A 15,484-nucleotide genomic window follows, 5' to 3' on the forward strand; every position below is an offset into this window, starting at 1 on the left:
TATAGTCTACACAGAAATGTTTAAGTTCTTGTATAAAACTCTCAGATTAAATTAGAGTATGTGGGGTTATGTGCTCTGGGGATGACGTTGTGAGCTCACCGCTGCCTCCTCTGTGAACTGGCCCAGACTTTGCCGCATCTCCTGCAGGGATCCAAGCGTGAAGCTCAGAGAGTCCAGTGGAGCCAGGTTCTTCTCCCCCTCCATGCTGAACCAGCACTTAATCTGATCAGATGTCCAGCAGAAAAATGAGATTACTGGACTACTGTAGCATTGTTGAGGGACAGCCAGAGTGGAATAGTCCAGCACAATGGTTAATCCATGCCACCTAGAATATTATTTATGTAGCAAAGTAAAACAAAAGTCAAAAGATGCCTCAGACTTAAATTCCCAGATTTGACCAGGTGGCCTCCAGTGTAAACTGTAGTTCATTTCCCTGTTTGGTTCTCATATTGCCTGCCTATGGCAGTGGGGACAAGTTAGTTTAATACAGATGTGACTATGCTAACAGATTCCCAAAGAGTTTTCATTCATCATTAGCAACATTAGCGATTTCTGATTGAAGTGCTCCTTTAATCCAGCTTCCTCACCCGCTCACTCTCCTCCTGGACGGTGCGCAGCTCCAGCAGGTTCTCCAGCTGCTGGAGGGATTTGTTGGACAGGATGACGAGCTTGTGAACCTCTTCATCCATCTGGTTGTACAGTGCGCACGCCATGTCCACAGCGTCTCTGCATGACCGTGCAAGACTAGTTACAACTGCCACTTCAGCAGAACCGAGTACTGCTGTCCCAAAAGTACCCTAATGTTATGATCAGGCTGTATATGCCAGGAGTGACGAGTCTTATTAGTAAAGGGTTGGTGTAGCTGCAGGGTTTCACTCCAACCAGGCAGCAGCCACAATTGCTTCCATTGGTTTAGCCTTGTGGATTCAGTCTTTACACAATTGACACAATTGCAGAACACCCTAAATTACACAGAATAGAGCACATGCAGCTCAGTCAGCTACGCCATTGCTTCTGTTAGTGCAGGTGAATAGTCTCTTTTAAACACTCAGACAGGTGAGACTATTATGTCTCATAATTCGCACCTGTAGCTCTCGATCTCACACGCCTCTTCCTTCCTGGCCCGTGCTAGGAAGGTGCCCCCCTCCAGGCGCAGGCAGTTCAGGTGCGAGTCCTCCAGCACGCTCCTCATCAGCTTCTTCTGCTGACTTATCATCTCCTCCACCTCCTGTGGACCACACACAGGGTCAGCTAAAGTTCCCCAGGTTCATCTTAACTTACAACCACTAAGACAGAGCCCTGATGAGGAATACATGACTGATTGTCTGGAAGTGGATAATAACATATTCTGGAGTATATTACTGATGTGGCCTTTCAGCAGTGATGAAGGAGCAGGTCTCAATGATCTCCAGAAAATCAGTCCTTCAAGCCAATCTGCTTTCTAACTCAAAGTCACAGGTGTGTGTTCAGCTATGGATGGGTTGGGTTTGACCTTGGCGGTGTCCAGACTGCTGCTGCTGTTCAGGACATCGATAGACCGCCTGAGGGACGAGATGGCCGATGTACAGCTGCTGCTGAACTGCTCCATTTTCTACGGATCAAACACCACAGTGAGCTCAGCAAAGACAGCACACCTCCCCAGCAGCGTGGACTGTGAGCACCCTCAGGCAGCTGATGAAGGACGTGTGAGGAGCTCCGGGGCTTACCTGTCTGAACTGGACAAAGTGGCCGTGGGAGTAGGAGAAAGTGCCATCCAGGTCGCTCGTGAGCTGAGAGGAATCAACATACTTTTGCAGAGCCTTCAGGGAGGACAAGACTTCACACTGGAAATCACACGGAGTCAGACAGAGCATGTATTACTCCAGACATGTCTCTCTCGGGTATTACAGCATACTCTAACTACATCTCTCCCAGGTATTACAGCATACTCTAATACTCTAACCACGTCTCTTCCGGGTATTACAGCATACTTTAATACTCTAACCACGTCTCTCCAGGGTATTACAGCATACTCTAGTATTCTAACCACATCTCTTCCGGGTATTACAGCATACTCTAATACTCTAACCATGTCTATCTCAGGTATTACAGCATACTCTAACCACGTCTCTCCCAGGTATTACAGCATTCTCTAATACTCTAACCACGTCTCTCTCGGGTATTACAGCATACTTTAATACTTTAACCACGTCTCTCTCGGGTATTACAGCATACTTTAATACTCTAACCACGTCTCTCTCGGGTATTACAGCATACTCTAATACTCTAACCACGTCTCTCTCAGGTATTACAGCATACTCTAACCACGTCTCTCCCAGGTATTACAGCATACTCTAATACTCTAACCACGTCTCTCTCGGGTATTACAGCATACTCTAATGCTCTAACCACGTCTCTCTCGGGTATTACAGCATACTCTTATACTCTAACCACGTCTCTCTCGGGTATTACAGCATACTCTAATACTCTAACCACGTCTCTCTCAGGTATTACAGCATACTCTAATGCTCTAACCACGTCTCTCTCGGGTATTACAGCATACTCTTATACTCTAACCACGTCTCTCTCAGGTATTACAGCATACTCTAATACTCTAACCACGTCTCTCCCAGGTATTACAGCATACTCTAATACTCTAACCACGTCTCTCCAGGGTATTACAGCAAACTCTAACCACGTCTCTCCCAGGTATTACAGCATACTCTAATACTCTAACCACATCTCTCCCGGGTATTACAGCATACTCTAATACTCTAACCACGTCTTTCCCGGGTATTACAGCATACTCTAATACTCTAACCACGTCTCTCTCAGGTATTACAGCATACTTTAATACTCTAACCACGTCTCTCCCAGGTATTACAGCATACTATAATACTCTAACCACGTCTCTCTCGGGTATTACAGCATACTCTAATACTCTAACCACGTCTCTCCTGGGTATTACAGCATACTCTAATACTCTAACCACGTCTCTCCCGGGTATTACAGCATACTCTAATACTCTAACCACGTCTCTGCTGGGTATTACAGCATACTCTAATACTGTATTATGTGTATTACTTCTTGATTTCTTTTTATTTCACTTTTCTCACTTCAGCTTGTTTAATTAGAAATGTATTTTGAAAGAGAGCTTAATGTTAGTGATGTTTCAGACTTTTAGAAAGAACAGAATTCACAGACATGTCACAGTTCCCATCCTCTGGTGTCAAGGTTCCCTTGGCAACCGGTCATGTGTTCTTTTGTTTTGATTCCGTTCCTGGTTTAGCCCCTCCGCTCTTTACTGGCCTCACCTGTATGTCTTTGGCCCTCATTACTCTGTGTATTCAAGCCCTGTGTTTTCCTCTCTTGTTGCTGGTCATTATTAGAGGTATTATATTCCATGTCTTCATGGTGTGCTTCTGTGTTCTATTTACTTGTTTGCCTGTTTCACTGTTAGCCTGTCCTATGTTTCATACTCTGATAAACCAATGTTTAGTTTTCGTGTTTTGTTTTGTACATTTGTAACGGATTCAGGTTGTGTTGCTCTTTCTGATTGGCTGGCTTCCCGACTGTGTGACAGTGAATATGGATTTGCCCCCAATAAAGGTCGCGCCTCTCAGTGTTTGTGTCCTGCCTCTTACTGCTCAGTGTAACAAATCATACTGGAATTCCAGCATAATTCTCTGTCTCTGTCTCTCATCGCTTCTTTGCCAATCAAATGCCAAATATACCTCCACCAAACAGACTTACACTGACTCATTCACACACACACACACTGTTCTCTGACTAGCGTCAAGGTCAAATCCTATTTTAGTTTTTCAGTATTTGTTTTGCTGCATGTTTTGAGTTATAAGATCTCCGCACATTTATATTTCACTCTGGTGTGTTTTAAAGTATTCATCTACTCACTGGAATGGGAAAATTCCTCTCGAGTTTGATAGAGGTGTCTTTGTCCACGAGCAACAAAACTGAGGAAAGTGCGTTAGGGAGATGAGCCTGGAGAAAGAAGGAACACTGCATGTTACATGTCACACACAGCAGTAACTGTTTATGAACACTGCATGTTACATGTCACACACAGCAGTAACTGTTTATGAACACTGCATGTTACATGTCACACACAGCAGTAACTGTTTATGAACACTGCATGTTACATGTCACACACAGCAGTAACTGTTTATGAACACTGCATGTTACATGTCACACACAGCAGTAACTGTTTATGAACACTGCATGTTACATGTCACACACAGCAGTAACTGTTTATGAACACTGCATGTTACATGTCACAAACAGCAGTAACTGTTTATGAACACTGCATGTTACATGTCACACACAGCAGTAACTGTTTATGAACACTGCATGTTACATGTCACACACAGCAGTAACTGTTTATGAACACTGCATGTTACATGTCACACACAGCAGTAACTGTTTATGAACACTGCATGTTACATGTCACACACAGCAGTAACTGTTTATGAACACTGCATGTTACATGTCACAAACAGCAGTAACTGTTTATGAACACTGCATGTTACATGTCACACACAGCAGTAACTGTTTATGAACACTGCATGTTACATGTCACAAACAGCAGTAACTGTTTATGAACACTGCATGTTACATGTCACACACAGCAGTAACTGTTTATGAACACTGCATGTTACATGTCACAAACAGCAGTAACTGTTTATGAACACTGCATGCGTTCCACACTGGTACCACTGAACATGTACATTTACACGTCTTCCTATCGTTTTTGACAGCCTCTCAAGGTGGGTTGATTGCCTCTCTGTGTGGGCCATTATGAGCGAGTTAAGACCAGTCCCTCACTCTGCTTCAGGGGCAAGCAGGAACAAGCAGTGTGTGAAACTCCCTCAGGATGAGGCTTCTATATAACACAGCGGAGAAGACTCGCCAGCACCACTGCAGTCTATGGGTCTGATCTATGGATCTGACCCAGAAACAGAGGCTATTGTTTACAAAGGCTGAGTCTAAGTCACGCATGCCCCTGGAAGGTAAGCACTGGTGAAGTTCAGTAAGGTGGGAGACAGAGTCTTAGCAGGATAGTGAGCAACCACAGCTGATACGCAAATCCCTCCGTCTTAAGAACAACCTTTTAAGAAAAGATTCAGTCAGTGATAGGGCTTATAAACCCCTATTGTTGTGTGTGTATGTGTGTATGTGTGGATGTGTGTGTGTGTGTGTGTGTGTGTGTGTGTGTGTGTGTGTGTGTGTGTGTGTGTGTGTGTGTTTAGGCACATGCATGTAGGTGGACATAGATATGCACATATCTAAATATGTATGTATGTGTAACATGAGTTTGCGGTTGCACACAAGTGAGTCTGTGTGGGCATTTTCACCTTAAGCTGAGCCAGAGCTGAGAAAAGCGCCGGGCTGGCCTGCTGCCTCCGTGTGTCCACAAGCACAGTCAGCCCCAGATCCATCTTCTCCTTTCTGATAACAGGAAGAGGTAACCTTCACTCTTCTGACCACAAAACCCTCTCACACACACGTGCACACACATGCACAGACGCATGCAGGTAAGCACGTACACACACAAACACCCACACACAAATGCATGCACAGACACACAGGCAAATGCACATGCACACACACATGCACTCACATACACACTCAATGTTCACATACAAACAAGCATGCGCATACACACACGCAAACGTACACATACATGCACGCACACACACACACGCAGACAAATGCATGAGCACCCACGCGCATACACACACAAACACACATGCACACATGAACACACTGTTGGGCCCCTGAGCAAGACCCTTAACCTCAATTGCTCAACTTGTACTCACTCATAATTGTAAGTCGCTTTGGATAAAAGCGTCAGGTAAATTCATGGATTGGAGTCAATTTTACATCAGTAGCCTCCAATGTTGGTCCTGACAACCTGATTTCCTGTTTTATTTGTGTTTTTCCAAAACAGTTTGTTTGTTTTCCCCTATAAAAACTAATTAGCGAGTCTTTCGTGAGTGTGTCAGAGGATTATGAGGATTCCTGCTCATACACTAAAAATGAGAACATAGCTTTTGTGACAGACGCTGTGCATAGTGCAGTAAATCTAGAATTACGTTTTCACTTATTACACCTCTTGCTTTGCTGTCTTAAAATGTGATGAAAAATTTGTATCATTTCACGCACACTAAAAACTGATATACTGGAACAAAGAGATGGTCGTGAGATACACACTGACATCAACACAGGAAGTATCAAGACGAGTAGTGGTCTGAATTGTGTTTGGAAATATGGGTGTGTTTTTTGTGTGTATATGTGTATGTGTTTTAATGTGTGTGTGCATGCGCGCGCGTGTGTGTGTGTACGCGCATGCATGTGTGTATGTGAACATTTGTGTGTGTGTAAGTCAGTGTGTGTGTGTGTGTGTGCGGGCGCGCATGCGTGTGTGCATGTATGTATGTTTGTTCTTACCGAAGTGTGGAGCAGTAGTAGCCCAGTAGACAGACAAACTCTCTGGAGGTAAAGCTCTCGTCTGTCCACACCCGGTTCCTCATGCACACCTGCAGCAGAGAATGTCCAGCACGGTCCTGGTTACCTGTACCCAAAAGAGAGAGAAAACGTGAGAGAGAGACACTTATATAAACCAATTCCACAACACTCTCCTAGACTCGCCTCCAGCTGAAGTAATAAAGGTAAATTCACTCTGTAGCAACACTACTAATCATACAGCGTGAGCACTTCTAGTGAAATACAATGTGGTTACTCAGATATGCTTAATAACCATAAAAATAATTTGTTTATTAGACAACCCAGAGGAAGGGCTGGCAATCATACATGACATAAAACCAATGAATTTCCTATAAAAAAGCAGCTTCAGACTCCCTAGGTAGGAGGGTCATTCATCTAGTGATCTGCCAGCTCCCACACAGTCGTTTCACCACTTTAGACCTTCGACACACAATCTTCCGCATAAAGCTGTGTCAGTAGCACTGTGTGAGCCTATCGCGTGTCTGAACAGGATCCAGCACATGTAAGGAGAGAGTGTAAACCCAAACGCTTCTCCCCCATGGGCCCCCCTGGCAGTCAGCTCACCGAGCAGAGTGACCGCGCCAGAGTCCAGCAGCCCCAGGTTGACCTGCGAGAGCAGGGAAGGCAGTGACAGGCCACAGCCAGTAGAGGGCACTACAGAGAGCGGAGCGGAGATGGAGAAGTGAAGTGAAGGTCTGGGGGAATCTTCTCCGCCACTGCTGCCTCTTCTGGATTCTGAGACGGCGGGCGAGTCGGGAAGCTCTGTCACACACATACATGTCACATACATATCACGGCTACGGCAAGAGGGAAGGGACCACAGACGTAAAACATGAGCTGCAGCGAAAAATGATGTGGATCATCTTAAGACGTCTTTGTGGGGTTAACAATAATGCTCTAAATCTCAATCATTATTCTAGTTTTAATGAATGAAATGAAAAATGTAATCCTGATAGGTGTAGCCTTAGCAACAACTATACTACTCTTGTTGAAGGTTTTGGCTGTACTGAGGACACATTTTGAATGAATGCTTTGCAATGCAACAATTTTATCATTCAAGACTGAGTTTCAAACTATTTATTTGTTAGGTAGCAGCCTAATATGTTCGAAAAAAACTTGTATGTGGTATGTTTCCATGGCTCATATGGTATGCTTATAAGGCATTTGATTGGATAAGACATAAGATACAAGCACAGACATGGCATCACAGCAGGTGAGTTGTGAGGTTTTGATGGGGCTGCTATAGAAACTAGGTGGTTGGTCCAAAGTGAGTCATCACACAACGACCAGGTGTGTCACTTTCTTTGCGCAAATGCTGCACACACACACTCACATTAAATAACCGAGAAACACACATGCACACACATGCATACACTTGCACATACATGCACACACATGCACAGAAGTAGCTGTGTTCCATGGTAGCGATGGGCATCATCACCTCCAACTGGTCTGTTCTTGCACGTGTGTGTGTGTGTGTGTGTGAGAGAGAGAGAGTGTGAGTGCCCTGTGGGTTCTGCCTCAGGAATGCTGCCTGTGCTCCTGCAGACGGCGCCGATGAGTTCCCGCTATTGGCTGACACTCCTGAACTCTCTCCGGAATCTCGAGCCCCAGGCGCTGCCCCAGACGGCCCAGACGGCCCAGACGGCCCAGACGGCCCAGACGCCCCAGACCTGAACACTACACGCCTGCTCCTCCAGCTCCCGGCGCCGTGCAGGAGGAGAGGCAGGCACCAAGGCCCATGCACAACTCCGCCGGGCCCACGATTGCTCCGAATGACACTCGGAACCCAACGCTTGGAGCATCTGATCTACTGCAAGAGCTCGAAGAATCCATGGACTCAAGGTAAACGAGCATTAAGCATGTTCCTACTGAATTAGTTCAGTGATTTTAAAACAAAAAAATCGTACATTTCTGAAAACATTTCTAGCGGTCATTTGCGTAAGGGGAAGTCAGTGTTTAGGCCATTAACTGAAGTAGACAGTGGCGTGTTAGAACCATGACACAAGAATCCACACCATATTTTGAATGTGAAACTAAAAGGGGTGGGGGGTGGGTAAGAGAAAAAGAGAGTGAGTGAGAGAGAGAGAGAGAGAGAGGGAGCGTGAGAGAGAGAGAGATAGAGAGGGGAACAGAGAGGCTAGGAAAGTTTGATAATCAGCACGTCTCTGCAGTCATGCGCTCTGGTGGACCACAATGACTGCTGCCTCCACTGCTCTCCTCCAGGTGCCTCCTCGGCCTCCTCGCACCACCGAGCGCTTCTGTGCTGAGCCGTCGCTAAAGAAGCACGGCCTGTGTGTTCCCTGCCGTTTGTGTTGGGGACAAAGTCTAAGTCAGCCTCCGCTGCTCTTGGGTTTCCGACTAGAACAGATCTCTCACGAGGGGCGCTGTGCTGAGAAGGCTTTCTCCAGAGTCCCCCCGTGGCTGGACCGCAGCACAAAGACGGCCATTATGAGCGAGGCAACCCATCTGTCTGGGAGCAGCGGCGCAGTGGGAAGCAGAGCAGGTGGGGACACCGCAGAGCCCCTCCCACAGGTGGGTCACCTGATCCACCTGATTTTCCTGTGCGGCCTCCGAGACTCTCACTGTGGGAAAAAGAGCCTTGAAGTACAAAGAGGACAATACACACTCCGGGGGATTCTGCCAGAGCCCACACAACACATTTCTCTGTGTGTTTGTGTGTGTGTTTGTAATGAGGCCCACAGAAGGTAACATGAAGCATAATGTATAGCATATATGTGCTGAAGACATAAAAAAAAATGCCAGAGAAACCACTAGGTTTCACATAGACAGACCCTAACACAGCCCAAGGCAGACGCAGCACATCGGACAGACTTTCTCTCAAGCCGGAAAGGCAAAAGGAAACACTGTGGTTTCTCTAGAAACATAGCCTCTCTCCCTCTCTCTTCAGAGCTATATATAGCCTGCAGGCCTGTACATCATAACAGAAATTCATAGAGGAAAAAAAAACATTGTGTGTGTGTGTGTCACTGCAGCAGGGTGTGGCCGTACCTGCCACTAAAACATGCCCAAAACACGCATGCAGCACCGGCCTGCACACGCACACAGCCTGCACACGCGCACTGCTGTAAAACATGCCATGCCTCGAGTCAAACTCTGCTGCGGGCTGCCAACATGCTCCGCCCCCACCAGAGGCCCTGCCCACCACCCCGATGCTAATTACATACCACAGACACCACACAAGAAAATGAATACAGAGCACAAGGCTGAAAGCAGAGCTGTTTTTCAGAGCCTCTGGCTACACACTTTGACACGGGCAACCGAGAGTAAAGAAGAGCTCGATATACACCACTTCCAAGAGCGGCAAATAACAAATTATATTATTTGACTTTAAACCGCGAGTATCATAATAGAAAATCCATTCAAATCAGAACATATTTTATCTTATTCATGTTTCTTGGTCACTAGCAAAATATCCATTCTACCAGTCAGACAACCAAAGTGGTATCAGCGGTATTCCAAGCATATACACTGTACATCTGCATCTGCGATTTGATTAATGCTGTCTGGCCTGCAGCTGCTTCCATTGTTAACTACGTTAGCATTTTATGGGGCAACACCACAGTATCTACCTGAATCTCCTTTGCTTCCACGGCTCTCTGTGGCAGAAAATGCTGCCTCCAGGTCAAGTTTGCCAAATCGCAGCGTATATCCATTCATCAGCTTCCTCGGAGACCCTCCCCCCGAGCTGCCCGATGCTGAGCGTGCCCGGTGACCTTTCACCTGCGAGGCCTTGCCAGTCCGCTCCAGAGATTTGGAACGCCTCTCAGTCTGGTTCTGCCGCTCGGCGTTCTGGAGGCTGCGATGCAGCGGGAGGAGGGTGGGGCCGACGCGGGAGTCGTCCCCCCCGAGCCGGCCGCGTGAGCAGAACCTCTGCTGGAGGGACTCCCGCTGGGTGGGGCGCACCTCCGAGCCGCTCCTGGCCCGGGGTTTGCCCCCCGCCTCCCCGCCCCCCGCCTTCCTGCCCCCCGTCTCAAGGATGGACTCGGAGCTGGAGCCCAGGTTCATGGGATTTTGCAGCGCCTCCATGTACGACTTCCGGAAAAGCCTCCTTGTCTCGAAGGTGGCCGAGTCCCGGGGGTGGCGCCGGCGCGGGGTGGGGTTGCTGAGGTCCGTGCTGAAGGAGAGACACCTGGAGCCGCCGCTCCCTCTGGCCGGGCCCTTCTCCGGGTCACTCATCGGGGCGAGTGCCGGGCTGCGGCCCAACGGCGGCGCTGACGCCGTGGACTCACCACCCAGCGAGCCCAGTGACTCCCGCGAGCTCCGGCGGCTGTCCAACGTGCCGGTGGAACCGCGGTCACTGCAGGTGGCCAGCTGACCCCGCAAGCTCCCACCGCAGACGCCCAGCTGGCGGGGCTGCATGGTGCCGCTTCCAGCCCTGCTCGCCAACACGGGGTTCACCACGTTCCTCCACGGGGTGCGGTAGACGGCCGCGCCCGTGCTCAGCAGGCAGTTCTGGAGAGGCTGCAGTTTGCGTTCGCGGGTCACATTCTGCAGGAAGTCAGCGGTGAAGACACTGCCATACATGCTCTCGGGCACAGGGATCTCGGCGACAGCATGCCCGCTGCCCGACAGGCATTTTAACACCAGCTTGGCGGCCTTGCGGCCCAGAGGAACCACCTGCAGGTAGAAGTCACCTTGCCTCAGGCGGACCTTGTGCAGGGGGGCTAGCTGCAGAACCACCTTCTCATGGATGCAGAGAGGCCAGCCGTCGTGGTACAGCAGCAGGCCTTGGTAGCGCAACTGAGGAAAGAACAGCAGACAAGGAAAAATCAGTTCAATCATCATCACATACATACAGAGAAATTATCTATTAAAGAGGCTTTCTGTTCAAAACCTGAAGTTTAAAAATACGACGTCCATCGAGGTTTCATTCCTTACTTAGGACTTTGGAGAAAGTACTGCATCTACACTGAAAAAATCACTTTCAGTTGGTCTGGATCATACATTCAACTGATTCTTCATATTGAAACTATGATACGCAGTCTCAAAGTCTTAAGTTCTCTTATTTCTCTGGGCTGCATCTTCAGGGGTGTACTTATGGCAGAACGGATTGCACCATTTGAATGACTCAGTGTTTACAGAGTCTCACACAGCTAACCTGTAGTCACACCTATTTTCTTTCATCATAGCAGTAAGGTGCCAAACACCTCCGCAGAATTTGCGATGAACCTGTCTGTGACAAAGATATTCAGATAAATATATTAGACGAGAACTCTTTCAGTGGACTTGCAAAACTGACGACAACCTGAAATAATAATAAAAATAAATAGTAATAAGCGCCCCCGTTACTACTGATTCTATTGTCACTCTGTTCCCTGCAGATTAAATGAACGGACGTTTGTGCGGTTTTGTTTGTGGGATAATTGCCTGAGCTCTGAATGCGGGAGGGTAAGGTTACAGCTCTCTGCTGCCAGGGTCACAGGAGGGGCCAGAGTGTTGGAAGGCCTGCTCCCTGCACCCGTCATGCCTCCTGGCTCTGTGGAGCTTCTTTTTGCCCTGTTCAGGGGCACAGTCTCTCTGACCCACTTTAATTTTCCTCCTAACTGCCTCAAGACGCTGGAGATACACACTGTTGAGATCAACAGCAACAACTCTGCAAGGCCTGAAGCCAGCAGTATTATCTTTTCTTGGGTGATCCTTATCAGATAAACCAATTATATTAGACTGAAACCACAAATGAGAGCTGACAACACTTTTTTACTTTAAGAACAAGAACATATTTGTATTTTTATGTAACCTTAGAAACCATGTGTGCCCCTTTAGATCTGAGGTGTTTTCTTCTCAAAGGGGGCTTCGCCTGCAAACGTCAGAGACGATTTGACGATTTGTGCTCGTGTGAATATGTGTGTGCATGCACGTGTGTGGCCCGCACTCACGCAGGTCTCCCGCTGGATGGTGTGCAGAATCCTCTTGGCAGGAAGCAGGAAGTCAAGGAAGCAGCGCAGGCCGTCGCCACGGTACTGCCTCTCCACCACGCTGAACAGTTGCCACAGGACAGTGGCGGCCGTCGCCCCAAACGGAGCGTACAACACAGACAGTGTGCTCTGGATACAGCTATCCAGTGACTCGGTGTCCTAACACACAAAGACACACACACACACAGATGCATACACACACAGGAAAACGGGTCATCATAAAAGATGTGGTATAGTTCCTTACATTAAACACACACAGTATCATGGAATCATTGCTTATAGGGATAGTTTGGGATCAGTGTTCTAACACACCTAGCAGGACACAGAAGGCAGCAGTTGAATGGCATGAATCAAGGCCAGCTGCCGACACTAACGCCTTGACTTCCTTCTACTGGTAGCCATCTTTATGTCTTGAAGTATATGTTTAAAAATGGGCCCATTAGCTTTAGTGTATCTGTAAACACAGGGGATTAACACAGCTCCTCCTACTGTGCATTCACAGACTGTACTCGGTTCAGCACGAGGAAAGCAACACTCGAGACCCTCATCAGAGGTGTGTGTTATTGTAAAATTCATACTGAGAAAAAAAAAAAAACACTTCAAGGTTGCCCTGACATTATTTGTTTTCGTTGTGGAGATCATGTGGTTTTGACACTCATACTAGTAACTAAAGAGGTTGTCTACACTGTCCTACCACACGTGTACACACACACGCACAGACATTAGGATGTCATGAGGTCATAGAGCATGTCCTGTACACTTGCTCCTCGGTTGATGAGCAAGGAAACACCTGTCAGGTGACGTCACGGGCTGGACAACAACACAGCGGCAGCTGGAAAATCCCGCCTCGGCCGCAGATCCGTGCTGTGTCTCCACACCACCGGACTTCTCTCCAGCTCAGGATGTGCTTACAGAATCCTCCTGCTGCCATGTTCCTGTTACATAGCCCTGACCCCCTACACTGCCCAAAGACCAGGGCTGAGATCAAGGAAACCAGCTACTTTGTTCTGTCTTCTAGAAAGGTTGACAACAGAGTATCTCAGCGGTGGGATTCAGCTACATCATCTGGCTTCATTATGCATTTGTTCACATATGAAACCTTTGAAACTAAGCAATCTTTCTCTTCAACCTCTGCATCTTCATTTGAGGAAGTTACCTTTTTCCTACAAGTACTACCACTTACCTTTTACAAGAGAAACTTTAAAATGTTAATTTATTTGTTTCTATTTAACAAATTTAAGTACAACTAATATACAAGTTTAACAAATAAGTTAGGTTCTGATTGTTCAAATGCAGTGTTGAACAGTTTTGATTTTGGTTACTTTGGGTGATTTCAACACCTTGCTTATCACAAAGCAGGGTTCTGCGATCATCACCCCACAGTGTTGGAGTTGACTTTGTTTTTGATGCTTTGAACGTTCCAAAGAGCCTTATTTAGTCTCTTGTTGCAGTATCACTCGTCTATCCACTGTAACAGGAATGACACCATCGGGGACCTAGAGGTTCAGGTTCCCACTTCACAAGCAACATGACCTGGCTGGCGTCTAGCGGCAGGGGAAATGCTGCTTCCTCTGAGATCAACCCCGAGGTCTCTCACGCTCATTTAATTCAGCTATTTGGAACTATTAGATCAGCATTACGCAATGACAGGGTGTCACTCCATATGCTGTGACCTTGCAACAAGGAAGCCTTTGTTTCCATCTCATCAGATTCAGTTATTTCACACAGAGACTAAACTGACTAAAGTGTCATTAGCATCGCAGCTACAAAAAATAACGTCAGGCTTTAGTCTGGCTATAGGGAGGAGCGATACAGGTCAGGAAAGACAACAATAGCAGGAAGGTCATCGCTAAATATTTTTACATTTCTCTTCTTGGTCGGCACCAGGTACAAAGCGGGTTTCATTGAAAAAATTCTCATTTGGAATTTAAAACAATGCGTTCCTGAAGTGTCTGCTAACACAGACTACCAACCTCATTCACTCAATCGCTGACACACACACATGCTTCCTAAAAACAGAATTAATGAAGAGCCTGCATAGCCAGCTAACGCAGAAACATGGCTTCCTCACTCACTCACTCACTCACTCACTCAAAACAGTGTGGTAGTAAAGTACCTAAAACCTCTGTCACTCCTTCGCTCACACACATACACACCTACTAACTCAAAGATCTGGCTGACTTTGAGGAGAGTACAGACCAAACACCGGGCACAAAACCGATGTTTAAAGGAGGACTTCAAGAGAGGCACAGAGATAAGTCAAGCTTTTGAACCCAGAAGACACACAATAGCAAGCAAAGTGCTGGAAGGAGTTTTGAAACCAGTGATATAACCTTGAAGAAGTTATTTCCTCTGGTCAGAGCAAGCGCAGGACCTTTTGATAGTAGCAAAGCTCACCAAAGGGTTTAGGAGGAGGGCTGCGTGTGGCGGGATGGGGACTCCCTCGCTCTTTGAGGGTGTGTTGTAGACAGGGAAGCAGAGAAGTAGTGAATTATGGGACTGGACCCATAATTATGTCAGTGGCTTTAGGAAGTGGATTCCAGCTGCTACTAACACACAATGATGTACACATACACACACTCACTCCCTTGGATTGTGGATTCCAGGTGGTACTAATGCACACTGACCCACACATACACACACTCACTCCCTCTCTCCCTTGGTTTGTGGATTCCAGGTGGTACTAACGCACACACACACACACACACACACACACACACACACACACACACACACACACACACACACACACACACACACACACACACACACACTCGGCATGTGGATTCCAGGTGGTATCCTAATGCTTTGGTTATTGTGATGGGCAAACAAAAAAAATTGAAAATAAAACACACACACACAAAACAATAAACAATTCCACAGACAATCTGAAAATGCTGGTTTTCTATTTTTTTCTGGGTGAAAATGCTTGTTTACAGACTGACCAACAACTGTGCAATTTTCCACTCTGTTGCACTGTGCAAACAGTAGCAGAGGCAGACAGCAGTCTATAATTTGTCAACGTAACACACTGAGTGGGCCTA

The 15,484-nt window shown here is 47.0% G+C and overlaps 1 protein-coding gene across 5 annotated transcripts in view; it reads right to left on the reverse strand.

Moving 5' to 3' along the window:
- The window catches only part of plekhg4b (pleckstrin homology domain containing, family G (with RhoGef domain) member 4B), a 41,501-nt gene that overhangs the window by 11,161 nt on the left and 14,856 nt on the right, over window positions 1-15,484 (reverse strand). For all 5 annotated transcript variants that reach the window (XM_081719468.1, XM_035526611.2, XM_081719458.1 and 2 more), the window contains exons 2-12: window positions 12,402-12,599; window positions 10,095-11,265; window positions 7,066-7,263; window positions 6,445-6,568; window positions 5,349-5,442; window positions 3,892-3,978; window positions 1,707-1,823; window positions 1,493-1,591; window positions 1,086-1,228; window positions 588-726; window positions 100-222 (exon numbers count right to left, since the gene is read on the reverse strand). In XM_081719468.1, the coding sequence (XP_081575594.1) occupies window positions 100-222; window positions 588-726; window positions 1,086-1,228; window positions 1,493-1,591; window positions 1,707-1,823; window positions 3,892-3,978; window positions 5,349-5,442; window positions 6,445-6,568; window positions 7,066-7,263; window positions 10,095-11,049 (2,079 nt within the window). In that variant the 5' untranslated portion in view covers window positions 11,050-11,265; window positions 12,402-12,599. The remainder of the gene's footprint in view (window positions 1-99; window positions 223-587; window positions 727-1,085; window positions 1,229-1,492; window positions 1,592-1,706; window positions 1,824-3,891; window positions 3,979-5,348; window positions 5,443-6,444; window positions 6,569-7,065; window positions 7,264-10,094; window positions 11,266-12,401; window positions 12,600-15,484) is intronic.

This window comes from Electrophorus electricus, chromosome 1 (assembly GCF_041902795.1).
Source record: "Electrophorus electricus isolate QZ-2024a chromosome 1, ASM4190279v1, whole genome shotgun sequence".
Classification (NCBI taxonomy): Eukaryota; Metazoa; Chordata; class Actinopteri; order Gymnotiformes; family Gymnotidae; genus Electrophorus; species Electrophorus electricus.